Source organism: Rattus norvegicus, chromosome 13 (genome assembly GCF_021556685.1).
Source record: "Rattus norvegicus strain SHRSP/BbbUtx chromosome 13, alternate assembly SHRSP_T2T, whole genome shotgun sequence".
NCBI classification, from domain to species: Eukaryota; Metazoa; Chordata; class Mammalia; order Rodentia; family Muridae; genus Rattus; species Rattus norvegicus.
The window spans coordinates 93149107-93176948 of NC_141546.1; the positions used below are offsets into that span (position 1 = coordinate 93149107).

Genomic DNA, 27842 nt, shown 5'->3' on the forward strand with positions numbered 1-27842 from the left:
CACAGATTAATAATGATACAGAAAATTAATTATAATGAACACAATTGTTACATTCATTCTGTGAATGTGATAGCCTAGAAAATAGCGTATTATAAAATGCTTTATGTACCGCCATCACCTGGAAGCCAGCAAACACTAAAAACAAAGGAGAAGCCCATTCATGTATTTATTCTCAAGTGTTTCTTTAATATCTACTAGGTACCGGGCATCGTTCCTTTAACGGATATTTTCATTAAACCTTTAAGAATTCCATACGTTGTGTTTCGGTTCATTGTATTCCGCTCAGTTACATTCTCGTTCCCCTCCCCCTTCCCCCAATTTTCTCTTGTCTTTTTGGTTTTTAATAATTCATCAACTCAAATTTAAGTTGTCCACCTATACTTTTATATACACAGTACACTGTGGTTGACCTACCAGGAGCCACCCCTTAAAGAATACGGACTCCCCCTCCCCTGGGAACCATCAGTTGTCCGTTGCTCTTCAGTAATGGGTGGGGACTCAAGAACCCCTTCCCCCTCTATTCTAAAATGTCCACTGGTTTGCACTTGTGCAGGCCACCACAGCTGCTGTGAATGCACAGGTACTGCTGCCCTGTCACGTCCTGGAGACACGTTTTTAGCTCCAGCCTCATCAATCCCAGACTCTTGTGTCATCTTCTCACTCCCTCCTTTTCGGTTCCGGAGCCTTGGGGAGGGAGTCTTGTGTAGACGTCCAGTCTGTGGCTGGGCACTCTGCTCTCTGCCCTTTGACCGGTTGAGTTCTCTGATGATCATCATAAGCTCCCAAATATACTTCTCTGATGAGGTCTGAGAGTCGTGCTAATCTATGGGTAGAGAGAAATGAATTTAGATTGGCAGATTGACGCTATGTCCACTTAGCAGAATAACTGTAGTAGCTCCATGCTTGTAGGCACCATGAAGCCCTTACCCATCAGTGCCCATTGCTCCCTATTGGAACAGGCCATACTCAACATTAGCGCTGCCTACCTGTTTCTTCCTTTGGAGCAGCATGACATCAGGGAGCATGTGGATGGCGAGACAGGAAAGGGAAGATCCTGAACAGTCAGAGAAGCCCCAGGTTTAAAGGACCACACTAAAACCAAACAGAATCCTATCTCCTGTCCCATCCAAATAATCGAATTCCTTATGCACAGTGAAGTTCCTGTCACTGTATCCCGACAAGCTTGTTTCGCAGTGTGTACAATTGCATCTCGATGCATCCTAAAGCCTCTGCCCCGGAGAAATCCTCAGGTAAAAATCACTCCAGCTGGACCAGTGATTCTAAACTCACTATGGATGAGGAGAACATGAGGACTCTAAGGTTGATCCTGTCAAGAAGAATATTTTCTGTAATACCAATGACATAATCTATCCTCCTAACTGTTCATGCACTCAGCCACACATGCATGTGTCCATCCATCCTTTCACATGTGTGTGGTTCACATTGTGTCGGGGAATACAACTTTAGAAAAGAGAGCTGTCCTGGGACCTTAAAGAGCTTTCAGTCCTGTGGGGATGATACACGTACCTGCAGCCAACTCTAAGATGTGGTACGCGTGTCCCTCTAACATCCTCTTTCTCATTGTGACGATAACATGAGAGGCATGGTGGCCAGACTTTACCAGCCTTCATGACCAGTGTGGACAACTTCTCTCCAGCGGACTATGGAAAGTGATGCCGGCTCAGATTCAGTGAGGGCCAGCTGTGTCCATTTCGTTAGCACAAGGCTTTGGTCTTGTGTGGGCACTGATTTTGCATAATTCTATCTAAGTGCCCCTAAGACACAGCTTACATGAGGTTGTAGTTGACAATCAGTTTTCTTTTCCCTGGACAGTCTTGTCTGAGGATACACTGTCGGAGAAGAAACCAGAGTAAGTGATCTCCCGTGCCCCAGCAATGCAAGGGTAGGGACACATCACTGATCTCTTGGTCCAGTTTTCAGAGCGAAACAAAAACGTGGTCAGAACCTTCCTGGCATCCAGTGAGAGCTGGAGATGGCCGCAGTGCGCCAGTTCAAATGAAAAAGCTCTCTTTTTTGACCATCCCAGCCATAGGGGAAACCAAAACTCAAATTTAAGGTCAAGAATCCAGATTGGCATACATCATTGTCATGGTCTATTTGACCGTTAGTAAACACAAACTAAGGGCTGACATAGAGACAAAGGGATTGGGCTCGCTTATTTTATGTCATCTTGACACAGGCCAGAGCCTGCATTTGAGGGAACCTCAGTTGAGAAAATGCCTCCAGAAGATTGGGCTATAGGCAAGCCTGGAGAGCATTTTCTTAATTAGCGATTCATGGAAGGGGGAGAGCCCAGCCCATTGTGGGTGGGGCCATCCCTGGGCTGGTGGCCATGGGTTCTATAAGAAAGCAGCTGAGCAAGTCATAGAGAGCAAACCAGGAAGCAGCACCCCTCCATTCCCTCGACATCAGCGCCTGACTCCAACCTCACTTGAGTTCCTTTCCTGACTTCCTTGAATAATAAACTATGATGCGCACGCCATATAAACCCTTTCCTCCCACCTCCCTTTGGTCACGGTGTTTCTTCACAGCAATGGAAAGGCTGAATAACTCCCAGGCGCCTGCTTCAGCTCTTTGATTACAACTCATGCACTTAGAAGCTTCTGTGGAAGAGTCTCCTAAAACACACTTGTGATAAAGCTTCCATCCGGACACTGCTAGGCGTCCCTAAGTGCCAGGACCTGCCCAGAGGCTCTACACATTTGTTAGCATTTGCCATCTCTACAGCAGAGCACAAATGTTTTAATTTCTTTTTTTACAGTCTTGTTCCTAGATGCTTTATCAAGGCATTGATATAATTTTCCACGCAGTCATATCGGGCCTGATGATTTATTCTTAGCCAAGCACTCAATGTCAGAAAATTATAGGAATAATTAACATGGTGGTAAAGTTGAAATACTACTTTAAAATCTATATGGCCACTTAAAAGAGCATAATTATGGTTGGGGGATGGTTCAGTTGATACAGTGCCTGCCCTGCAAGCATAAGGAAATGAATTTGAGTCCCTGAACCCATACAAAAAAGCCAGATAGGGGTTGTGGCATTCTCTGTAGCCTGCTGAGGTGGACAGAGGTAGAGACAGCTGGACCCCTGAAGCTTCCTGGCTGGCCAGTCTTGCCAGGTAACCCTGTTTGGAAGAGAGAGAGAGAGAGAGAGAGAGAGAGAGAGAGAGAGAGAGAGAGAGAGAGAGAGAGAGAGAGAAATGACATCCAGTGTTGACCTCAAGACTTCACAGGCCTGTGCATGCACACTTGCATACACAGACATGCATACACCTGCATACACAGACATATGCACCCCTGCACACACAGACATATACACACCATGCACACACAAATAAAAACGAAATAGCAGAATTATACTCAATTCTGCAGAATACAAGGGAAGTATTTAAAGCGAGAGTCTGATAACTATTTAACTTAGGAGTTTCCACAGAAAAATCTACCCATAATATGTCTGCTAAAATTAAAAACTAGCTCAGTGTGCCGTTTATTGTGATTTCAGCCACTTTACAGAATTCACTGGGGAATTTAAATAAATCTTCCCTTTGCTTTGATCGATTTCTCTATTTCTCACTATTTGTTTCCAGATGGTTTTCTTTCCTTACAGCTTCATTTGATCATTTGATAATCCTTCCCAAAAATACTTACTAAGTATCTTATATGACAAGGAAGTAATAAGAAATATTATGAAAAATTAGTTGAGACCAATGAAATAAATACATGAGAGGACGCCACTGTTTTGCCTTAGTTTTAAATTCTTCTTTCTTGCCCCACCCTTGCCATCATTGACCAACCCTCACTGCACATGCGCAGGCCTGTCCTGGAGCGCGGCCCCAATAACGTGAATTGCAGCACTAGAGAGATTTAAGTGGGAGAAGTGCTTAGTGTTTGGTGCTCAGTCTACTTCCCATCAATGGCAACTGGTATCCAGACTTCCGCCCTGCCACCTCGGGCTACTTCATCACCTAACGGCCCCGCCCTCACAGAGATCATCAAAGAGGGCAAGTATGTGTGGCAAAAAGCAAATACGCGTCTTTGGACGCAAGTTTGGCAAAATCATTTCTTCCCAGTAGTCTGGATGGTCCGTGGTGACTACAGAGTCTTCTCTTTAAGAGCCGGTTTCGTTCTGTAGCAATCTCACCCGTACCACCCACTCCACGACTGCTTGTGTTCTTTAGGAAAACCAGAGAAAGCTGCTTCCTTGTCGCTGCTCCGGAGCACTGAACGAATGTATCTGGCACTTGCACCTTATTGCACGACATACCTGCCATAGTTTTTAAACTCCGTCCCAACCTTTTTTTTTTTTTTTTTTAACAGTAGCTAGATTGAGCGAGGCATCTGGTAGCTCTCTCGATATGACAGAGTACACAAGGGAACACTTTAAAGGATGAACGATTCATTCGGACTCATGGTTTCAGAGGGTTGAACCTATGGACACCTGGCTCTGTGCTTCTGTGGCTAGAGTGAAGCAGAAGAACTTCCTGGTGGTGTGAGTGTGTGAGTGTGTGCGTGCGTGCGTGCGTGCGAGTGTGTACAGAAGAGGGGAATCAGAGACAAGACACCCTTAGGGACTAACACCAGAAACCTACTTCCTCTATCTAGGTCCTGCCTCCTAGTGTTTCTAGAACCTACCAAGATAACACCACCAGCTGAAGGCCAAGCCCCTGACACATAAGTCTTTTGGAGGCATATTTTATAACTCAACCATAACAGGGGTGATGTAATTTCAGCCTCTTAGACTTCAGCAGGGTTGCTGAAGTACCAGCAATCCATAACCACGGCCAGAAATCTAGGGCAGCCGCGCCTTGCAGCGGAGACCAGACGGAGAATGACCCACTTCTTGCTCAGTTCCATACAGCTGCCGTGCAGAGACCCCACTCAGCTGGTTTTCATTTGGAAAGCCTTAGTTAATGATTCCTTCAGATTTCAACTGTAGTAAATAATTTCGAAAATCAAAATATGGCAGGGAAGAAGATCACTTCTTCTAGCAAATGAAACTTATACTCAAATTTAATTAACCAAGAAACCCTCAAAGCAGATAGCATGTTGCCTAGCATTGACAATTAATTAGTTTTGCTCTGAAAAGAAAAAAAAACTGTAGGCATTGAGCAAAGAGTTATAGATTAGGCTTTGTTTTCTCTGCCAACGCTGCCCATTTCTAGTTCTCACACCTTGACAGCAGTTTGCAGCTTCAGGTAACACATTCTATCTGAAGTGCGTGATTCCATGTCAGTTTTAAATTTCACATAGGCAAAACACAGAGGAATGAGCATATCGTGCTATTACTTTTATAACGAAGACTTTAAAAGTGAGCAGCAAGACCCCTTTTCAAGACAGTCTTGTGCCAAACAGAGAAGGAAGAGAAATCTTTAGGAAAACTCGGAGGAGGGAATGGCTGCCTTTGGCTCTTAGATGGATGGTCTATTTCTGGTAGATCACGCGACATCTTCTTTTTAACTTTACATTAGCATATGGATAAATGATTTAGCCCAATGTAATGAAAAGATCATTAAATTCATTAGAACCTTGAAATCGGATTACCTGGAATACACTGATTCGCTGAAGGAATTTTCATTTTGGTTGGGCAGTCTTCATGCTGTCGTAGACACACATACATCTTTTATGGACAACCGCGTCTCTGCAGAAAAATCAGGCACTACTGTCTCAAAGGAGCAACTCCCCTAGGACTATCTTTTTCTGCCTGTCATTTATAGACAATCTAAAAAACAATATTATAGAGTTCCATTGCTGTGAAGAGACACCATGATCATGGCAACTCTTATAAAAGAAAGCATTTAATTGGGGCTTGCTTACAGCTTCAGAGTTCTAGTCCATTATCATCATGGCTGGGAATCATGGCAGCGCATAGACAGACACGGTAGCTGAGAGTTCTACATCTGGTCCTCAGGAAGCAGCAAGAGAGAGAAACAGGGGCCTGGCTTGAGCTTCTGAAACCCCAAGGCCCACCCCCAGTGACACACTTCCTCTAAGAAGGCCACATCTATTTCAACAAGGCCACACCTCCTAATCCCTCTCAAGTAGTGCCACACTCTAATACCTAGCATTCAAATACATGAGTCTATGTTGGCGGGGAGGGGAATTCCTATTCAAAACACCACACATGCTTCCATTCAGTATGACCAGCCGACTTACTACCGCTCATTCTTAGAGGACACAGCGTCAGGTTTATTAACTAAAACCGTTTTATCTGGCATGGTGGAATATGTAACTTGCATTCCCAGTCACTTAGGTCTGTTGTTTGTGGCTCTCTTTTGCCTTTGCGAGCCCAGATTAGCACAGGTGTGACACAGGATGGGTAAGAGGACATCCCTCGGTAGTAACCATGTTTGGGTCTGGGCAGATAGAAAGATCTTCAGACAGGGGCTTCTAGGAAGAAAGGGTTTGATTAGTTTCAGTGCCTGTTTCCATGATAAAATATTCTGACAATAGCTATTTAAGTATCAGTCCCAGGCATGACAACCATTACTTTTGGGACCGGGGATTGAATCAGGTTAACTGCTAAAGTGTTGGTATTTTGTAACTCGTAAATTTCAATACAAACACCTTCTCTGCTTGACTGGGCGCTGGGTCAAGATGGATGTGGTGACATTAGGGCAATGCTTTAGGAAACCGTAAAACCTCTCAGGCATTAAGAACTACTGAGAACTCCAGACGACTTAACTGTGAGACTTTGCTGTGTTGCTGTAACACCCAAGGTTGGGTGGATTAAGAACAGTGTTGGGGCTGGAGAGGTGGCTTAGTGGTTAGGAACACTCACTGCTCTTCCTAAGAACTGGAGTCCGTTCCTCAGCACCAATGTTGGATGGGTCGACATCACCTATAACTTCAGCTTTAGGGGTTCCAACTCCATCTTCTTCACCCTGTAGGCATCCATACTCACACATGAGCACAAGCATGTGTGGGTGTCACACACACACACACACACACACACACACACACACACAGAAGAAGTCTAGTGTGTCTCTATGCTATCCCATCAGCAAGATGCTAAGCTATCATGCAGGTCTGGGGGCCACAGAAGGAGGAGAGCAGCCCTCAGTGTATCTACAGTGCAGGGGAGGAGGAGACACAGAAGCAGAAGGCCACACTTCAAACCATGAGCACTCTTTTAAAGACCTACCGCTTTACGATGTCACTAGAAATAAGGACACGGACAGCTGAAGAGGTGGGTGGGGATGATTTGTAAGAGAAGAACAAATGCACAGCCATTCTCACCCAGGGCTAAGGTCGAGTATTTTGTGCACAAAACTCAATCCATTTTGAAGTCACAACCCATTTCCTGTGGCGGCGTTTTAATGTGATGTTGTTGGAGGGTGATGGTCAGTCGTGCTTTGCCTCCTAGCAATGAATGCTTTATCTGAAGTCATTGTCACAAATTATCTTTCTGTGATAATGAAATGGATCATTCGCATAAAAATCAGAACAACTCCAAGGCCCATATGTTGGGTTTGTTTTGTTTTGTTTTTTTTTCAGTCTCTGGAGATATAGAACTGTCCTTCCTGATGGCCAGTTAGGAACTAGGAAGGCAGTGGGGTGTGGGAAGGCACTCTTCCTGATTGTAGAAATCCCAAAATGCCTGTGGTGTATTTCACAGCCCAAGCAGAGTGCTCTGACACAGGTTGACAAGCTGCTATCTCAAGCTGAGGGGTGGCTGGTGTTTGTTACACGCGGTTAGGTGTCTTAACTCTCTTCAGAGGGTCCTTCTTGAACCACGAGCTCTTGCCACCTCCTCTGCCTATATATAATCTGTCTTGTTTATCTTGTCTCCCTGTGTCATTGACCCTGTGGATTTTCTGGAAACTCCCGTGATCTGTCCTCACTCATAATGAGAGAGTCTCAGTCCTCCGAGCATTGACATATTTCCATGATGGCACAGAAGCCCCAACAGTGCCAGCCATTTTCACGTTAAATTGCAGCTTGGGTTGTCCTTCACGTGCTGGTGGACATGATTTGGCTGTCGCGGTCCCACACCTAGGTCAGGACCCTGTCAGGGCAGCAGGTGTGACTGTGTGATGACCTTGTCATTTCTCAGTGGACCCCTTCCATGCCTTGTCCCACTGGGTTGACTAGGCCTCGAATGACCTCTTAATTTGTGTAAACACTTCCCCCACCTTTTCTGAGCTCCCCATCCTTGAACACCCCTCAGACAAATCCTCAAGTCACGCTCAGCAACATGTTCTGGGCGGAATCATACAAAGGATAAAGGCCCTTTAGAAACGACTCTGTGAAAGGAGGCTGTGAGGGAGATTATGGGAGGGAGATGGCAGGGTGTGGGGGCAGGGAACTTCTCAACAACATTGTGTTTGAAAAAAATGCCATGATGGTATATAGTATCTTGTATAGTAAACAGAAAAATAAAAATTAATTAATTAAATAGCAAAGGAAAGCTTGTAAGTTAAAAGGAAAAAAAATAACTGTATTGCCTGATTTTTCTGACCAACCTTTAAGGAAATTTCTACTCTCACGAAGCTAGTAATTCTTCAAAAATGATAAAGTCTATAGTATAATAATCATTGACCATCAAGGTAGATAGGCTCCAATTTAATTATCTTGAGATACACTGACGATTTCTATTTAATTACACCACACTTCTAAAAGTCAAGCATTGCCATCTAATAAAGTCTATCATACATTGTTATGTACATATAATTATATGTATATATAATTATGTTATGTATATATAATTATGAAACATGTATATATTATTTATAGATTTATTTGTGTATTTATGTACACACATATACATATTATATATGTATATATCATGTAAATATATACATATATACATATAAATGTATGTATGAATATACACATAACTATATAAACACGTACATATACAGAAATATATAATTTATGTATAACTTAGTATGTAGTGTATAGTAATATAATTAATATAATATAAATTATGTATAATAATGTAAATAACCTATTATTATGTATAAATGATGGGAAAAAATCCTTCCTAATTTTCTACTGTGATTCACAGCTGGGGCCTAAAATGACCTCACTATTTAAACCAGTTAAATCTTCCCTATGAGTATTGATAATATCAGTTTTTAGCTCTGAGTCGACCTGGCCAGTGAGAACAGGAAGCCATCGGATGAAGGTCATCAGTTCTAAGCTGATTTCTAAACCCACATCGACGTGGTGGGAGAATAAAGTGGTGGTGAGGAAGGATGGAGAGCCGGAGGGTAGAATCATGCGCAGTGCGAATCCTGCTCAGTGCGCCTGCGTCCTCTTCTCACAGTGCCTGTGCTTAACGCGGAGCCCCTTTCTCCATACGGGCTCACTAAATATTACTCTCATCCTGCTAGGGAGACGATCTTTTCCCTTGAAGTAAGCACTGGGAAGCATAGGAAGTTAATGGACAGTTAAAGAGGTCTGCTGGGATGAATAGCTTTGGGAAATATGTCATGCTGCCCTCATAGGAACGAGGCAGGCAAATATGGCCTTTTGGGTTAATTTGCCACTTGAACATTTATACAAAACAACTCACCTGTTTTCCCTGATTGGGGAGGGGGGTTCCTGTGGGACATGAATCTCGCAAAACATGCCTCTGGCCAGAAATACCAACCTTTTCAATTCTTTTGTGACTCCGTCTCCTTTTATGTCCCCGAACAATACCATTATACGTGAGCGATTTCTAAACTTTAACCTTCTCCTATCTGTGTGTCATTGAGGCGTATATAAAAGGAGCTGAAGCAGCTGGCCTCCACAGAATTGGAACATATAAGACACATCAGAGAGCTGCTCACAACGATGTCAGGGTGAGAGTGCCTTTGTGGAGTTACAGCCACTCTAAGGGACGTCCTGCTCATTTCAAATTTCTGAAATTTTCCTAACATGAGCTTAAAAGTACCCATTTTAAGAAGGAAACGATTTAAAATTTATTCTCAAAATAATTAGCTCTAATTGAATCTGGTTTTTCAGAGTAACCACCAACGAGGCTTTCCTAAGTGTCTGGGAGATTGGAGGAGTCTTTCGGTCTCCATGCAGTAAGACCGGAACTCACCCGTGTCTCCACTGCATGGTTCTCTCACTGATATCCCTTTAAAGTGATTTCTGCCTACCACTCAGACACTTTCAGGGACACAATACTCCATGTTTCACGAAGGCGATTTATCAAGAATGCGCTCTCTGATATTCAGAACTCCCTTCTAATTATAAAGCCAGCGTGCTTCTATGTCTCAGCTAGTGTCAGCTAGTGTTTTGCTCTGGTAGAGTTTGCTACCTCAATCTAATCCCTATTGAGAGGCCATGTGAGGTTGCTTCAGCTAGAGTCAGTCTGAGTTCCAGCATTTACTATGTATCTCACCGAAATACCACTCATTGGTCCCCTAAACTCTTTATAATGCTTTTATTTAGTCTCCTAAAGGAGCCTATGAAAGCAGACAGTATTTTTTTCTGAAACTTACTGTGGAAAAACAAAGTCTTGGAAAGAGTCAAAGTGATGATGATAAAAAAAAATAATGATATTGATGTGCTAGGCACTACATGGATGCATGGTCAGAATTTAGGCATTTTGTCCACTGTTACCTACTTAGTTTCTGTATTAGTCACCTTCTCATTGCTGTGACAAAATACCATGACTGAAGTACGTTACAGAAGGTATAGCATGCCAGTCATGGTAGGGTGTCATCGTGTCAGGAGCATGAGTTGGTCATATGGCATCTACAGGCAGGAAGCAGATGAATGCTACTGACTACTCATTGTATCCCAGAACCCCAGCCAGGACCCAGCCAGGACCCCAGGACCCCAGCCAGGACCCAGCCAGGACCCCAGTACCCCAGCCAGGACCCCAGTACCCCAGCCATGGCCCATCCAGGACCCCATCCAGGACCCCAGGACCCCAGCCAGGACCCCAGCCAGTGGGATGATGCCATGGTTAAGATGGCTCTCCCCACCTCAACTACCTAAACTAGGTAACCCCTCACAGGCATCCCAGAGAGGTCACCTAGTCAACTACAGATCTCTAATTCTGGTCAAAGTAACTAATGTTAACCAGCACAGTGTCTGGAGAAGCTGGCTGTTCAAGTTCAGGCTGGGTAACAAAGGCCCTAGAGCTGACTTTGTCTCATGTTAAGAGGGGTAATGTCGTCTTCATCATCTCTTCCTCTCGGATTCGAGTAGCCTATGAACACGCTTAGCCTCCGTGCTCCATAGACACTTTGTCATTCATTTCTCTTCAGCATGTTTAGAGGTGGTCCTCCCGTTTCTACCATGCCCACTGTTCCTTTTTCTGGAAACTAAGTAAGCTTGTTTTCTTTATAATTAATTAATTAATTAATTAATTAATTAATTAATTAATTTTAGAGGGCCCTTTCTTCAGTTTTCTCTTCTCTAAGGTAACCCCAATGTCTTTCAGTCTTTTCGTCGCCCAACAGACATTTTTGTGCTTCTTCATTTTTTGCCCTATTGGGGTTTTTATTCTATCAGGTTAATAGATAATAAACAAAATAGCTAAGTAAACCATGTGCTACATTACACGGTCAGAGTCTGGTCTGGGAATGATCAGAGTTCAGGAATTGGGACTTTGGGGGTTTGAGGTGCTTTTCCTGGGGCATCTACTTTTACTCACCTCCGTAGAGGAGGAAATAACAAGTTAAAGGAACCATTCCACCTAAATCCATCTTGAGGAACCAGGGAGTTTATTAGGGTCACTCACAGGAGTGTGGGGGAGGGGTGCTCACAGGAGCGCTGGTGAGGTGTCACTACAGCAGTGTGGCTGACTGGGGGATATGTATCACTGAACAGCCCACCCCAGCATCAGTGATGATTCCAGAAGCTGCATCTCTCGGTCCCTCATATGATTTGCACGCAGTGTCATAAACTTTCCCTACTGTGTACTGTCTAGATAGCCTTAGTCCTGTGAGTTCCCTGAGCTTTGTGAGCCTGCAAGAGGAAGGCTTCAATCTTGAGGAAAGAGCCAAGCAACAGAGAGTGAGCAAGTCCCTTCCTGGGGCTGTCATGCTCACCCCCAACTCAGTGGTTCAAAGTGACAGTGGTCATTTATTAGCTTTCACGGTACCTGGGGGTCAGAAATTCAGACGGGATGCCATAGGCGAGGCTTCTGTCCACTGCATGACATCTGAGACTCTGGAAGAAAATGTGACAGAAATCATCTAGAAGGACACTTTACCCCCGAGTCTGTCATCTGGAGACTGTGTGACTCTGTCCATGTGACCTGGACTTCATCATAGTCTGTACAAAGTCCACACTGCATTTGGTGACTCAACCTTGAAACTCACACAACAGCTCTTCCCTCATGCTCTGTGGGCTAAGGCAACTTGGAATTCCCTCACAGGGTCTGGGAGGAGGAACACAGACCCCACCTCTCAACAGCAAAGTGTCAGTGATAGGTTGTAAGAACATCAGTGACAGAGTCATCTTTACAAAATACAGTCTCCTGTGGTGGGCAGGGTCAATGTGTGGATAGAGTAACATTTAAACCCAAATTTAAAGGAGGCAAAGGAATGGGCCACATGCTGGTCTCCCTGAGGCAGGGCTAGGAATGTGAGGTGGAAATGTACTGGGGCCATTTGGAGACCAGCATGAGTGGCCTAATTTTAATGTCCATTGCCTCATAATCAAAGGGAGCGGTGTGCAGTGGGAGAGATAGGAAATGTGAGAGTCTGAGGTGGTAGAAGGATCTTGGGTCTGGTTTGTGTCATAATGGATTAAATCTGAGGTGGCTCAGGTGTGCTGTGTGAGGTGAGGTCTAAACTCCTAAATGGTGGGCTGTTTTATTGTGAGATAGGGAGGGGTGAGTGCATAAGGAGCCCTCAGAAGGAGAGAAGCCATTTAGTCTTAAGGATGACTGTTAGAGATGTTTACTGGATACTCAAGTGGGATTGCTGAAGGGGCATTTAGATAAATAAACAGGGAGCTCCAGAGCTAAGCTGGACAGAGCACTCACAGACTGGGGATGGGATCCCCGCAGCCATCAGCAGCAACTGCAGACAGAAGCAGGCGCTGAGCCCTGCATCCCCTGAGAGGACACCGGAAGAGAACAGGATGTCCTGGAAGCTTAGGGGACAGGGAGGAAGGATGCGTTCTTAGCTCTGACAGGTCCAGGTTGGGGCTGAGACCGTGACAGCCGTCATGCAGTTACTGGTAACCTATCTGAGCAGTTTCAGAGGGTTGAGGACAGATGCTTAACTGAAATGAGCTTCCAGAGAATGGGAGGGGAGGGCTTGGGTGGGAAGTTGGCAGGTGGCATTTCCTGGGAGTTTGGGTCAAACCAGTGTGGACAGTGCTGCAGCTAGCTGCTGAAGTGTCACGTGTGCTTGGCTTTCCAAGGAGAGAGGAAGGGCAAAGTGCCTGTGTGGTAAATAGATGGATCTAGAAGACCATGGAAGTGGGACATTGTAGGAAGAACACCTCTGAGTGTCATCCTCATGCATGCTTTAGTTACAAGGAAGCCTGTTTCCCTTCCCTATGGATTACATGTGGGAGTAGGCGGCAGAGGCACAGGTTTCTAAGCTGTGTCTTGGTGCCAGTCTTGCCCCAGCTGTGGCCAGTCCTTACCCTGCAAAGAATTCTTGACATATATAGATAAGTACCACCTTTGGTGCTGCCCCCCACAACACACACATGCACGTGCACACACACACACACACACAGACATACACACACAGACACACACACACAGAGACACACACACAGATGCACACATACACAGACACACACAGACACACACAGACACACACAGACACACACATACAGACACACACACACAGACACACACACACAGACACACACATACAGACACACACACAGACATACACAGACACACACACATACAGACACACACACAAGCACGCACACACATATATACACACAGACACATGCATACAGACACACATACAGACACACACATATAGACACACACACAGACACACAGACACACACACACACACAGACACATATACAGACACACACATACAGACACACACACGCACACACACACATACAGACTCACACACACAGATGCACACATACACAGACACACACACACAAACACACACATACAGACTCACATACACAGACACACACACACAAACACACACATACAGACTCACACACACAGACACACACACACATACAGACACACAGGCGCGCACATGCACACACACACACATACAGACTCACATACACAGACACACACACAAACACACACACACACACACACACACACACACTCCCTGAGAAGGAGGCAGCCTGCTTTGGAGCAGCAAGGGCAGATGAGGTGAGGCTTGATGTTCAGTGATTCCATCACTGTCTCCCCTCACACACACCCTGAGCTGCAGGCCATTAAGGAAGAGAATCTCAGGGACCAGTAAGAGACACACTGGATGAGTGTAGAACAGATCTTTTCTTTCCTTTATTTTAGATGGAAACCCCTGGGAAGAATGGTCATGGAACTGTGCAGAAGGGATGGGGGTGGGGTGGTGGAAGCGGGCCTATTTTTTTCCTTTCACTGACAGGGAGAGAAGGCATCTTGGAAAAGCTCTTCCAGCGCAGCCCTGCCCTCTGTTTCCTGCCATCCCACAGTAGAGTGAGTTCAGCACTCCCTAAGTTTGGCACCCGGAGAGACCTTGTTCCACTTGGTTCCCACTCCTGGTGTACCCTCTCCCTGGACATGTCACTGTCCTTAGAATTAAGCTTCCGTTTTTTAGTCAAGGAGAGGTAAGCTTTGAACTAATAAAGCTATCTGGCTATGTTTGTGCAGATATAGTTCTGTAGCTCCGGATCTGTCAAAAACGGTGCTTACTGGTACAAAGTTAAGACCAACGTTCCAGATCATCAAACAAGGCTGGGTTGAGGGAGCATGGAAACAGTGCTATGTTCCTTGTTCTCTTGTCCTTCCGCTGCCCCTCAAGGATCCATTATGTCATTGCTAAGAAGGGTGGAGGCATTGGGAAGTTTTGACCTGAGGAATAAAGCAAGGAGCTCTTGTTTGAAAGCAGTGGTCCTCAACCTTCCTACTGCAGTGAGCGACCCGTTAATACAGTTCCTCATATTGTGGTGACCCCCAAACATAAAATTATCTTCATTGCTACTTCATAACTGTAATTTTGCTACTGTTATGAATCATGATGTAAATATTCTTAGAGATAGAGGTTCGCCAAAGAAGTCTCCACTCACAGGTTGAGAACCAGTGATTTAGGAGAGACTTAAGCATTTAACAACATTTTATAAGGAAATTAAAATTCATACAAGAGCCTGGCATGAGCTGCTGTGGTGGTGAATGCCTGTTATCCTGTCCTGGGAGATTGAGGCAGGAGGATCAAGAATCTATAGTCAGGGACTGGTGAGTTGGCTCAGTGGTTGAAATTCTTATAGGACAAGACCAACGTTCAGATCCCCAAAACCCACGTAAATGTCCAAGCTTGTGAGCTACTTCTCTCTGTAGCCACAACCCCAAACCCCCCGCCCCCCCAGCTAGCCATACCGATGAGCTCTGGATTCGATTGACAACTGCCTCAATGAAAAAGCTAGAAGCGCTAGAGGGAATAATTCCTGACATCAATCTTGGGCCTCCACACACTCGTCCCCCAACCCACATGTACAAAACATATATATATACACATATGCATCACACACACACACACACACACACACACACACACACACACACACAGAATTAAAGACCAGTCAAGACTATATAGTAAGACTATACTGTCTCCTCCTCCTGCCCTCATCAAAAAACCCATACATACACCTTTATACTTATGTAGAAAGACATGATATAATACAGCAAGAATTAATTTAAAAAGTGAGACTCACAGGCTGCGTGAAAACCTGTCTCACACTGCTGTCTGCACCTTTATGTCTTTTCTATGGCAGGATTATGGTGCCCTAAGTGCCACGGTGCACTTGAATGGTGTGGTGTGAACAGCCAGTGTCATTAATGATGCTGCAGCCGCACTACCCCATGTGTCTCCATTTGTACCTTCTGTGCCGTTTGGTTACCTCGACCCTCTCCTTCCTTGCACACCCATAAACATCACTTTGTACTTGAAGACTGTGCTACCCAAGAGCCCGTTATCCACCTGAGGAGATGGTAGTCTTGTGCCCTGCACCTTGCTGGAGTGGATACTCTGGCTCATGTCTGTTCCTCACACCAGTATACTTCATATTTCTCCAGTGCCACTCCCCAGTCAGTCACCACCAGGCTCTTCATCAGACGGGCTTGGTTTTTTACAAGGTGTAAAAAATTCTAAATGAGCTCATATGGTTCTTCACAGTTGGGCTTATGCCAGAGAAATGGCATGGGGAGGGGGGTGACTAGCGGACTAGGTACTGTGGATCCCCAAAGATGACTGGCTTCATTCATGCCCAGGCTGAGTGTTGTGGAGAACAAACAAGTCTTTGTAAGTTGCGATCTTAGAGCCATGTGGTTTTATAGCTCCTTTCTCCTGTCCCAGTGATTACATAGCTTATTAATTAAGTTCCTTGTGTTGTAGCACAGGGCTGGAGGGTACAGAGAATGAAGACAGAAGGAGTAATTAGAGGGGCTCTTTAAGAGAAAGGGGAAAGCGGCCAGCCCAATGCATCTGATTATACCACTTCTCTTCTTTATTGTCCCTGTGCAGAGCTGCCCAGAAGTTAAATCTGTCATCTAAGAAGAAGAAACACCGGCCGTCGACCCCGTCTGTTGCGGAGGCTCCCCTCTTTGCCACCAGCTTCAGTGGGATCCTGCAGGCCTCACCTCCCCCGGCCCCGCCCTGTCTCCTGAGGGCTGTCAACAAGGTGAAGGACACTCCTGGCATGGGCAAGGTAGGTGCCAGCTGCTGCCTCTGCCGTTCCCTCAGTGGGCAGGGCTCTGGGAAGGTTGTCGAAGAAGAGAATAACCTTGGTTTCTCATTCGTTGGGATGAGGAAGTAGCAGGGACGAAAAGAGACACAAAGAAGTTGGTTTGGAGGTAGCAGCGTGCCGACCATCTGGGATTTTATTCACCCAGGGTCAACCTCTGACAGAAAACGACCATGGAAAGGCCTAGAAATAAACCACTAAGATGCTCAGAGTAACTTCCGCTGCCGCACATTGCTAGAGTTCGCTGCTACTCATGTTCTTCTCTGTGCCCGATGTTTTAATGGAACTTTACATGGGGACATGACACCCATCTGTCAGGTCTAGCCACTTCTGCTGTCCATAGACTACCTTGGCAACTAGAGATGGTAAAGTCTGGTTCACGCAAATTGAATAGTATGTTAAGTTGGGGATCTGATTTGATTCGGGTGGTGAGGGAAATGGCTTTGCATTGTTGAAACAGACCGCAGCCACTTCAAGATTAGAGACGCGAAAGCCAAAAAGCAGAGGCTGGAGGCCCAGGGAAAGCACACAGGCGAAACAGGATGAAGATATTCTGTCTCGTGGCGCTTCTGAGCCTTTCTCCCCTTCCAAGAAGCGGTGACCTCTGCATCAGCACCAGATCACTGGTGTGAGCTCTGTGCGGAATGGTTCAGTAGCTTTCCAGCCAAGAAACACAATCCAAAGTTGTCACAAGGGCTTAGAAAGACGCAAGGGAAGTCTGTTCCAGGATATTACTGGGCTACATTTATGATTATTTTATTTCTAAACGTCAACTCTTAACTCTTTCTCTCCCAAGATAAAGGTCTGCGTGACGTAATTTACAGCTTAATCTTCAGTGGGGGAAATAATCTGGGACTTATAAAAAAACGTAGCTGGAGAGATACAGAGATTCTACTCATTATTCTCCTTAGAGTACAAATATACACAGAACGTGGGACTTGACATTGGCCTTGGGTCTTGTTTCAGACCCAGCTGTTCATGCAGAACAAAACAGAGCCCAGTGTACAGTCAATGAGTTTTACCAGGGCTTGTCCCTTTGACATCAAAACTTGCCTGTGCCCCACTTTAGTCTCCAGATGAGCATGGTCCTTCCAGAAGGACCCTGCACTCTGTGCCGGCTCTCCTCCATTCTCCTCTTTCCATTCTGTACCCCTGGCACCCCACTGTCTCACAGGAAAGCCCTTACTTCATAATGCTCTTCCCCAAAGTGAACCGATTTCAAGATGAGGTTAGACAGAGCAGTGGCGAGTGTAGTAGAAAGCCTCCAGTTTTAGAATGTTCCACGGTGTTTCTCATCAGATGAGCATCATCTGAGAAAACTTCCAAGTCCAGAGGTAAAGACAGAGCTTAGATAGGGCTGCCCCAACTTCACACCGTGTGGGAGCAGTGGAGAAAGTGGAAGAGCCCAGGATGTCCCTCCCAGAAAGGGAGCCTGAGGGATAAGACCACTGAGAAAGGGCCACAGTGTCTACATTGGAGACATGGAGCTATGAGAGGAGCTTCGCGGGTCTAAGTGACTGCAGGCCTCCTTTAGTTGCGATAAATGTACACAGTGTAAGGTGTCCCATCACAGACAGGGCTAAGTGTGGTAGGACATTTATTTTGTTCCTGTGTTGGGACTCGAATGTCAAAGGTATGTCATGGGGCAAGGTGCAAGTTGACATCCCTCTCTTGCTCTTGCTTCTCATCAACATCCTACCCTAAACCTTGACATGATGTCTGTTAGAAAAGGTGCCAGGTGGTTGACCATCACAGGGGACTCCTAGGTTTCCTCTGTGGCCCCATTGACAAGAAATGCTGCCTTCATCGCTCACCCTGGCCTGACACCATCTGTGTGGATGCTTCTTGAGGTGGGCCTACCCCTAAGCCTTCTGGGTAAGATCTCCTGTGCCCTTTACCCACCTCTCTAAAATACTCCATGGAATTCCAAGACACAGGTGACAGGGTACCAAGGTCAGGTGACAGGGTGCTGAGGTCAGGGAGCAGAACAGTGGGGAGAGGAGTCAGAAGTGACTGAGCACTGCTGAAGAACAATATGGATGGGTAAGAGTACAGTGATAGGCTGGGTTTCCCTGCATGGAGCATGTGTCTGTAAGGAGCCTTCCACCATATATCCACTCCTGGTACTATACCTAGCAGATCATAAATTTAACGTTTGATATTAAAGGTATGACCTAACTCATGTACTTGCAATTCAGAAATGCAACCAGAGACCTGAGTTTGCTCTGGAAATGTCGTGGGCATCCGAGGGCGAGTCACAGGAGAGATGCTGTGGCTTCTGTCCAATCCGTGGCCACATGGTAGCGGAGGAGCCCTTCCTGTGCTTGTGCTGACCCATGAGGAGCAGTGATGGGGAGGAAGTGACTTTTGGATGGACTATGTCCTCTGAGGGGTGGTGGTAGGAGTCTCCTTGCTATGTTAAAACCACAGGAAGGCCATCTTGCCACATACCCACCCCTCCCCAGGCTTCATCCCCCTTCCTAGATACTACACTGCATTTAGGAACTGCAGCTTCTCTACTCCTGTGGGGAAAGCTTCATTCATCCATCTATTAAAATAAATTATGTTTTAACATCTCAAATAAATACAGTTGAGCTTAATATATAGGCTAAATAGTCGGTGGTATTTATATGTTTGAGGTAGATGAACTTGATTGAATTGCCTACAACCACTTTGTGTTCCAAGCCTGACCTTGGGCCTCTGGAACACTGTTTTAGGATCTTCAGCTCCTAGAATGGCGCCTGGCACACAGTAAGGGCTTCCTGAGCACCTACTGTGTGCCAGGTGCTGCAGTGATGGGCAGAGGTGAGTGCCTGTCCTCCTGACACTTAAACCCAGTGTCTTCTTCCAGGCAATCAAAGAAATGTCATTGATTCAGACCAATATGAGGGACCCTGACCTAAGGGAAAGTCAAAATTACTGACTCACCATGGCTGTAAGATGTGCAAAGATCTAACTACTATTAACTGGCTTTGTAAAGTCCTACTTAATAGACAGATTCAGGTGATTAGAGGATCAAGGCAGCTTACCTCCCATTCATATTTCATTGATTTGGCTTATATGTAAATGATACTTGTAATCTCTTTGAAAATGGTTCCTTCTCTCCTAAGTCAGTAAGCGTTCTCTATGGAATCTGTTTGCACAACTAATTAACAGGCGTGTTCAAGGTTCATTTCTTAGTGTGTCACGATGTAGTGACAGACCTCTTCATCTGGGGTCGCAAGTTTCTAGAGAAAAGTCTGTTACCTGTGTAACACTTGCATTTCTGGCTCTGTGGCTACATTTAAAGCAAGGACAGGAATGGCCACTGTCATACTTGATTGGTGACAGTCCACTTGGAGTTCAGTTGCTTCTTCCTTCCCTGGTGACTACCTGAAGGGAGGTGTATGAGGCATGAAGGGAAGGTGAGGCTTCTATCCTCACAGCCCCAGCAATGTCTTAAAACAGTGACAGTCTGTGGGTTATACCTGGTCCCTCCTGTCCTTCAGTGTGTTTTGAAAGAATTGGAAACTTCCTATAGTGGATTCCAGAAGCAAGGGAGGACGTTGCAGAGGGTTCTGAAAGAATCATAAGGAAACCAGATGAAGGAAGTGTGGGTCGACTTACCGTGCTTGAGTCAGTAGGCACGTGGTAGAGACTTCCAGTCTTCTGGTTCCACAGCAGGGCCACTGGTGGAGGCAGGACACGGGAAAGACGAATGCCCATCTCAATGTAGGTACAAGGAGGACTGGCGCTCAGCCCCAGCCTCCCTGCAAGTATCAGCTCTTGTTTAAAAAAAAAGAGGCTACTGTGACATCCTATGCCCATCTAGCCTAGGAGGTAGGAGGTAGGCTGCCTGGAGTTCATTGGTTCATTAAGAGTAAAGGCCTACCACACAGCTCATGGCCAATTGACTATGACCCTGGAGGGCCTCACCGAGAGTCTTCCTCTCTGAGCAGCCATCCAAACATGGGTAACTTGGTGGAGGTGTGGAACTGTGGACTTCCTAGGGCAACAAAGACCAGAGCCATTAATGTGTTCTCCACTATCCAAACTCAGTGATGGCTTACTTTGACCTCTGATAATCCCTGGACACACAGATACACACATACAAATAGACACACATGCACACACGAACACACATAGGCGCACACACACACACATACACACACACACACACACAGAGAGAGAGAGAGAGAGAGAGAGAGAGAGAGAGAGCTCACATCACCAGGTTCTGTGTTGTCTCTCTTTAGTTTCTGAGGTTTCCTTTGTTTTGTGTGTAAACTAATAACACAGAAAAGAAAAACCGTCATGTCTGTGTTTGTTAAGACTTTGGTCTTTTGTGCATTTACTGACATCTTCAGGGTAGGAGTCCTTCAATTACTAGATCCTTGTAACACTCTACAGAAGAAACAGTTCCCGCCCCTTGGTGTCCTTATTACAATGAGAGGATGGCAATAAGATTTAAATTAAGGTGAGGCTTTCCCAGAGGTGCTAACGAAGCTCTTGCTCGTTTATTTAACAAGGAGAAGTGGCAAGCACAGCTTCAGGCTCTGACTTCAGGTCCATATCAAGGAGAAAAATCTCCTGCCTTCCAGCCCAAGAAGGTCCAGGTCATTTAAACACATGCAAATTATTCTGTTCCTCATTACCATGCTTGCCCTTCCCCCGTCAGTCCTAAGGCTTTTAGCAGGGAGAAGAGCAAAGATTTGAGCCTGTCTTTAAAATTCATTTCAAGTCTCTATGAAATAAAACATTCGGCTGGAATGGAAAATTCTGGATCTCCGCAGTCACTCACCATCACTACTCCATCTTAAGTACAAACGACAGGAAAAGTGAACCATGACGTCCTTCCTATTTTTGGTGTCCAGTTGAGGAAAAAGAGGTGGGCCTGGCTGCATAAATAATACACATTCATCACCGTGGCTCACCTGATAGCTCGATAAATTACATTGGTAGCTCTTCCGGGAAATAAACCTGTGCGGCCTCCCACTCCCTAATTGCAATTATGCCTCTCCATGCTCAGTTGGTTTTGGTCCCTTCAGCTTAACTCACGAAACCGTGATTGGTTGGGTGGTGTCTTAGTAAGGGCTTCACTGTGGTGAACAGACACCATGACCAAGGCAACTTTTGTAAGAACAACATTTAATTGGGGCTGGCTTACAGGCTCAGAGGTTCAGTCCATTATCATCAAGGTGGGAACATGGCAGCATCCAGGCAGGCATGGTGCAGGAGGAGCTGCGAGTTCTACGCCTTCATCTGAAGGCCAACAGAAGGAGACTGGCTTCCAAGCAGCTTGGACAGGGTATTAAAGCCCACGCCCAGAGTGACACACCTACTCCAACAAGGCCATGCCTTCTAATAGTGCCACTCCCTTGGCCAAGCATATGCAAACCATCACAGGTGGTTTGGGTGGTTTTTTTGTTTGTTTGTTTGTTTTGTTTTTTGTTGTTGTTGTTGTTGTTGTTCTGTTTTGTTTTGTTTTTTTTTTTTCTTATTCTCTCTGCCTCTGTGAGTTTGACCCTTTCTTTCTCCAGTCTGTCACCAGAGGAAGGAGATGTGGAGAAGTTGTTCTTGCTCTTTGACCTTTGTGAAATTGTTTTTTCTCACATGGATTTGGGCTTTCACCCACCTCTGGGATGCACAGACTTGATGTCACTGAGCCCTGATGGGGGCCTAGCCCCCAGGCACTCTTGCAGGGGACACAGTAGAGCTAAGTAATAGAAACTCTTCTCTAGAGTAGCCATGCCACTCTGACACCCCAGCATTCACCATTCTTGCAAACAGAAGGAGACCTCTTAGGAAAGTGAGTGCCATTAAAGGCCACCAGTGAGAAAAGGCATAAAAAGTCTTTTGTGAATTAAGTGTGGGATGATTTGTATTCCTTCTGAATAGTGTGCTTCCTTTAATTCTGTGGGCAAGGTTGTGTGGGTGTCATTTTTCTGTTGTCTTCTTATTCGGGTGGGCAGTGCATTTCCATGAATTCTAGTGTGACAGACATACTACATATGAAGACCTTAATTTCCAATCTCAGATGTTTTCATAATGTTGTAGACTGGGTGAGAAAACCTCAAGGCTATTGAGGAGGAATAGCCCGGTGTGCTGTCTCCTGTCCTAGCTCTCCTTCTGTTGCTCTCCTAATGCAAGAAGGGAAAGAGAATTTTACAGCCAGTGTGTTCCTGGAGAGGGTGCATTTACAGATTTTAACTTTTTGTACAGCTCCTCAGGTGAGGAACTGGGTTTTCTGGAAAGTGTCAGGGATTTGAAGACCTCCAGGCATGTTGCCTTCCCAAGATATGCACGTGGGCAAGCCCAGATTCAGATCCTGTGTTTCCAGTGAAGGTTTTTCTTTCCAGCTCCCCTCAATAGGTTATAAGCTTCTTGGGAGAAGAAAAAAACTGTTTCGAAAGGCTCTCCATAATTCCCTTCAGTGCTTTGAAGTCTTGGGTGGACGTTGAACACTACATTGGTCCATCCTGAAAGAGAGCAGAGGAGACAGTGCAGAAAGGCCAAGAACCTGGAAATGAGATTCCATGTGCCTGGCCATAGCCACATTTTCTCTAGGCACAAGTTGTCCTGGAGGACAATGTCCATGTTATGTCAGAAAGGTGACAGTGCCCAAGGCTGGCCTCCCATTAAGCAACACACACTGTTCACATTCAGAATCTTCATAAAAGCCACTTGTTGGACCTTGTACATTTTATGTGTAAGCAAACTAAGGCACAGAAACGGGGAGCAGTTTGAGTAGCCGCCCATGGGGAGAAGACACAGGTTAAAGCTTTAGAATGAAAACTGTAAATCAGAGTTGGAATTCACATTAAGGCGGTCTTTATCTGCTTCCCAAATATGTCATTTTTTTTTTACCTCAAATCTACTGGCTCTGTATTTTTAAGTGAATGAAAATGGTAGTTGTCTGTGTGTATACACACACATGCACACATGTCCACACACACCCATACGTGTATGTAAAGGGCATTTTTATAAATGGACTTTTGAAAAGCTAGCAACCTTTTTCTTGGGATTGGGGATGGTTCTGGAACTTCTTAGGATCCCCATAATTTCCAATTAGCCCTTTGGCTTGTAGAATAAGAACATGAAGTAACATGAGGAATTCTCCCTGGAATAAATGTCACTGTTTCAATTAACCAAAGAGCACTGTAAGAGGCATTATAAGGCTGGGCCGGGACTTTTTATCAGTCTCAGTCCAAAACCCACCTTTTATCAATCTGAGCACAATTAGACGATCGTTGATGTCAAAGAATAGCAGCTCTGTTTTATGCCCACATTTCTAATGTCTTAAATCCTATGTCTCTCTCACTCACTGTGGCTGAAAAGTAATCATAATTTGCTATAATTGTCACATTGAAGTGGGATTGCTACCAAGGTTTTATAAAGGAAACAGGAAGTGTAACGCTTGCATGTGTTGGCAACTTTGTCTTGGTACCTAGCCTGCTGGTGAGCGCCGCGCTTGCCTGTTGCTGATTTGCATCAAATGGAAAATATTTTCAGACCTTCCCGATGCTTCAGTGAACTAAAATGTATCATTAGGGATGTGAAATCACTTGGCATGTGTTGTTTTTTTTTTTTTTTAAAGCAAGATATGCGTTCTTCAGATTGTTAAATGGCTGCTGAAATCAAAAATCCCATCTCTGCTCAGAGCCTCGTTAACCCATTGGGTCCTTCCCTGTGGCTTTTAGCCGTAGCTCCATCTTCCAATCGGCGATGATGACTTCTAAACACGAGCGCTGACTGTAGTTGGCCTTCCAGACAAGGCTTCCAAAAGCGGCGATGTTCGGGCACATTTTGGAAGTGCTAAGCGCAGATTTCCCTCGAAGCCGCTCTCCCGTTCCCTTGGTTACCTGTGTCCCAAGCCACAACCAACAATTCAGATGGCAGCATTGCCATGTGGAGCTCAGGGGAATATTCTTTTCTAACAATGACTATTAGCTGGACCGGAAATGCTGGGCCAGCGACAGCTAAATCAGAGGGGTGTTCATGCTTTGGGTTTTGTTTCATTGCTGAAACCATTGGTGAAATCAATGTCCATTTCTTAACTGAAAGCTGGTTGTGGCTTCAGTTCTCTTGGTCCAGAGCATTGTGCTGTACGAGAAGAGCCCCTGTACCCCTCATGTGGCAGGCTCCTAGGTCTCCCAGGCTCATCACCAAGGCCTCACAATGAAGGTTCACCCGCCCACCCCAGAACAGTGCCACGTGAGCTACCTTTGGATCCTTATTACACATTGCAAACCCACAGATACAATTGTCATAGCATAGCAGCCGAGGCTAGCTGTGGGTGAGAGGGCAGACGACTGGGACCGAACAGTGGATTCAGCTCAGCAGGCAGAACGGTTGGTACGGATAACACAGAGGGTACCAACGGAGGAAGCGCCAACAGGAACTCACACCGGAGAAGGATAGATTGGCCCTGTGGAGATTTCAGAGGTGAGAATACTGGATCAGTGACCATAGGCAACTTAGAATCCCAACTTCTGTTCAGAGAGGCATGCTGGGAGTTGGATGGGCACCATGTTTCGTTACCTTCCTGTTGCCACTGTAGGACAGCCTGACAAAATGCAACTAGGAGGAGAACGGGCTCATGTGGACTACAGCACAGAGAATAGGAGGACGAGCCTGGCTTAGCAGCTGGGAGGCAGAGAGAGGAAGGGGGAGGGGAGACAGGAAGTAGAGTCAGATTACAAACCCTCAAAGCCTGCCCCTGGTGACATACTTCCCCCAGCAAGGCTCCATCTCCTAAAGATTCCGTAGACTTCCCAAATAATCTACAAGTAACTAACCAGGGACCAAGCATTCAAATATACAAGCCTATGGAGGATGTTTCTGAGTCAAGCTAAAACACAGTTTGTAGAAACACTTCTGGGAGAAGGGCGTCTCTAGGGTTGCCATGCCCGTCCTTGGTCTTCCCTTGGCTCACGTTTCTCCCATCACGAATCACAGGGACTTGCGGGTCTCAACCCATCTGCTTCCCCAGTCATGATGAGTCATTCATTTTCTGCGTCACCTCATGTATCCCTGACTGGTTCCCTCTTTTCTATTTTGTTTATAAACTACCACCATGTTTGTTTCTTTGTGCTTCATGGGTGTGGCTCATTTCTGGTGAGTTTTTAAACTGTGTTGTCTTAAGAAACAGTTCTCATCTCAATGGAACAAAAGCGATGACTTATTCTGGAGCCAAATATGAGTGACTCTGGTGAGGAAATACAATTTTAGGTTCCCTAGACACCGTGTTCTAACATGGTATCAAGTCCATGGGGTTTTCCATGACAGAACTAAGACAGTCATGAATCAAGACCCTTTTCCAATGCATTGGTGAGTAGGCAGCATAGGTGGGTCACAGAGAAGCGGGGGGATCTCAGCTATAGGCCCCAGACACTATTTGATGGCATCCTTAGCTTTTCAACCAGTGGGAACTAGGATTCTGCTTATACATTCCAGAGGATTTGCCTAATGGTCACAGAGGTGTTAGGTCCCATACAGAGGAGGGTGACAGATGGCTATGAAGCGGACCTGAAGATGCCCCCAAGATAACTTGGCTCTGGACTTGCAAGACCCCAACATCTCTGCCTCATGTTCACAGTTCCTCACAGGTTTGAATCTTGGTTGACTGATATTTCTTCCCTGTCTCCAAGAATAATTATCCGTACACAAGCTGCACATCGGCCATGGGCTGGGCAGTTCTATGTTCTGGATGTAGTTTCTTCCCTGAAGGTTGACGGGCTGGAGTCTTTGTCCTCAGTCTTGCCATGCTGCGAGCTGGTGGATTGGTGAAGAGGGGGAGCTTAATGAAAGATAATGAGGTCACTGGGGCTGTCACTTCAGGGACAGATTGATGGAGTTTGGTTCCTTAAAGTGAACTGTTGTTGTTGTTGTTGTTGTTATTATTATTATTATTATTATTATTTGAAAGGGAAGCATAGCACTCAGATCTACCTGGCTTTCTATTTGGCTGTATAATCTCTCTGCCTAGGCTCCCAGGATACATCTGCCATGCTGCGATGTGGCCAGGAGCCCTGAGACTCAAGGCAATGTTGGTGCCACCATTTTGAACCTCAGAACCTCGAATGAAATAAAGATCATTTTCTTTGTGATGTGCACAGTGTCAGATACTTTTGCAGCAAGAGAAAACAAAGTAAAATAGGCAGACAGAACTTCCAAAATTAAAGTAGATTAAACATAGAAGACAGCAGTCGTATGTGATAATGCCCTCTGCTTTTACCTTTGTAAACCCATCCTCCATCCCTCCTCCACCCATGTTCCATCACCCATCCACCCACCCGTCATTCATTCACTCACTCACCCATCCACCCGCCATTCATTCATTCATTCATTCAGTCAGTCAGTCACTCACTCACATTTTATATTCCATATTTTCTAAGTGTCAAGTTACTTTTGGGAACACTCAAATAAATTAGAATTTTTCTCCTTCCTTATGGATCCCAGAAACTGCTATTCTAAAGAGTTAAGAAATCATGTGTTAGGCAGACAACTCAAACTAAAAATACCTATTATTGTTATCACTACTCTGCCTTACCATGGCAGATGAGACTGGGATTTATGCAGGGTAATTGGCTTCCTGGCTCGCTCTCTGCCGAGTTCCTTTTTACTGAGGACAGCACAGTATCCCTGCAGCTGCTCATCACGTTGCAGTGACAGCCGGCCATGCAGACATCAGGAGAAGGCTTGACTTCACTCTGTCTTTAATGCTTTAACATGCTGCTTGCATGCTGTGTCCTGCACTTAGTTTGTGCGGAGGAGTCCCCGCAACATGTAAACATCGTTTTTCATCCAAGATTGTTCAAGAGCACACAAACATCACTTGCTTAAGACGTAAGTCCTCTGAAATATCAAGAGGAAGTGGTCCTTTGCCGAGGGGTCGCTCTGAGGGGCTTTGTTCAGGGTCACATCATAGCCCTCTCCTATTCTTGGTCATGGCCTTTCATCTCTGAGGCACCTCCTGTTTCCTCCACTCTTCTTTGACTTCCA

General features: G+C 45.5%; 1 protein-coding gene across 1 annotated transcript in view; it reads left to right on the plus strand.

The window, feature by feature from the left end:
• The window catches only part of Kif26b (kinesin family member 26B), a 399395-nt gene that overhangs the window by 271912 nt on the left and 99641 nt on the right, over window positions 1-27842 (plus strand). The window contains exon 5 of the mRNA NM_001109079.3: window positions 16643-16826. Within this exon, the coding sequence (NP_001102549.2) occupies window positions 16643-16826 (184 nt within the window). The remainder of the gene's footprint in view (window positions 1-16642; window positions 16827-27842) is intronic.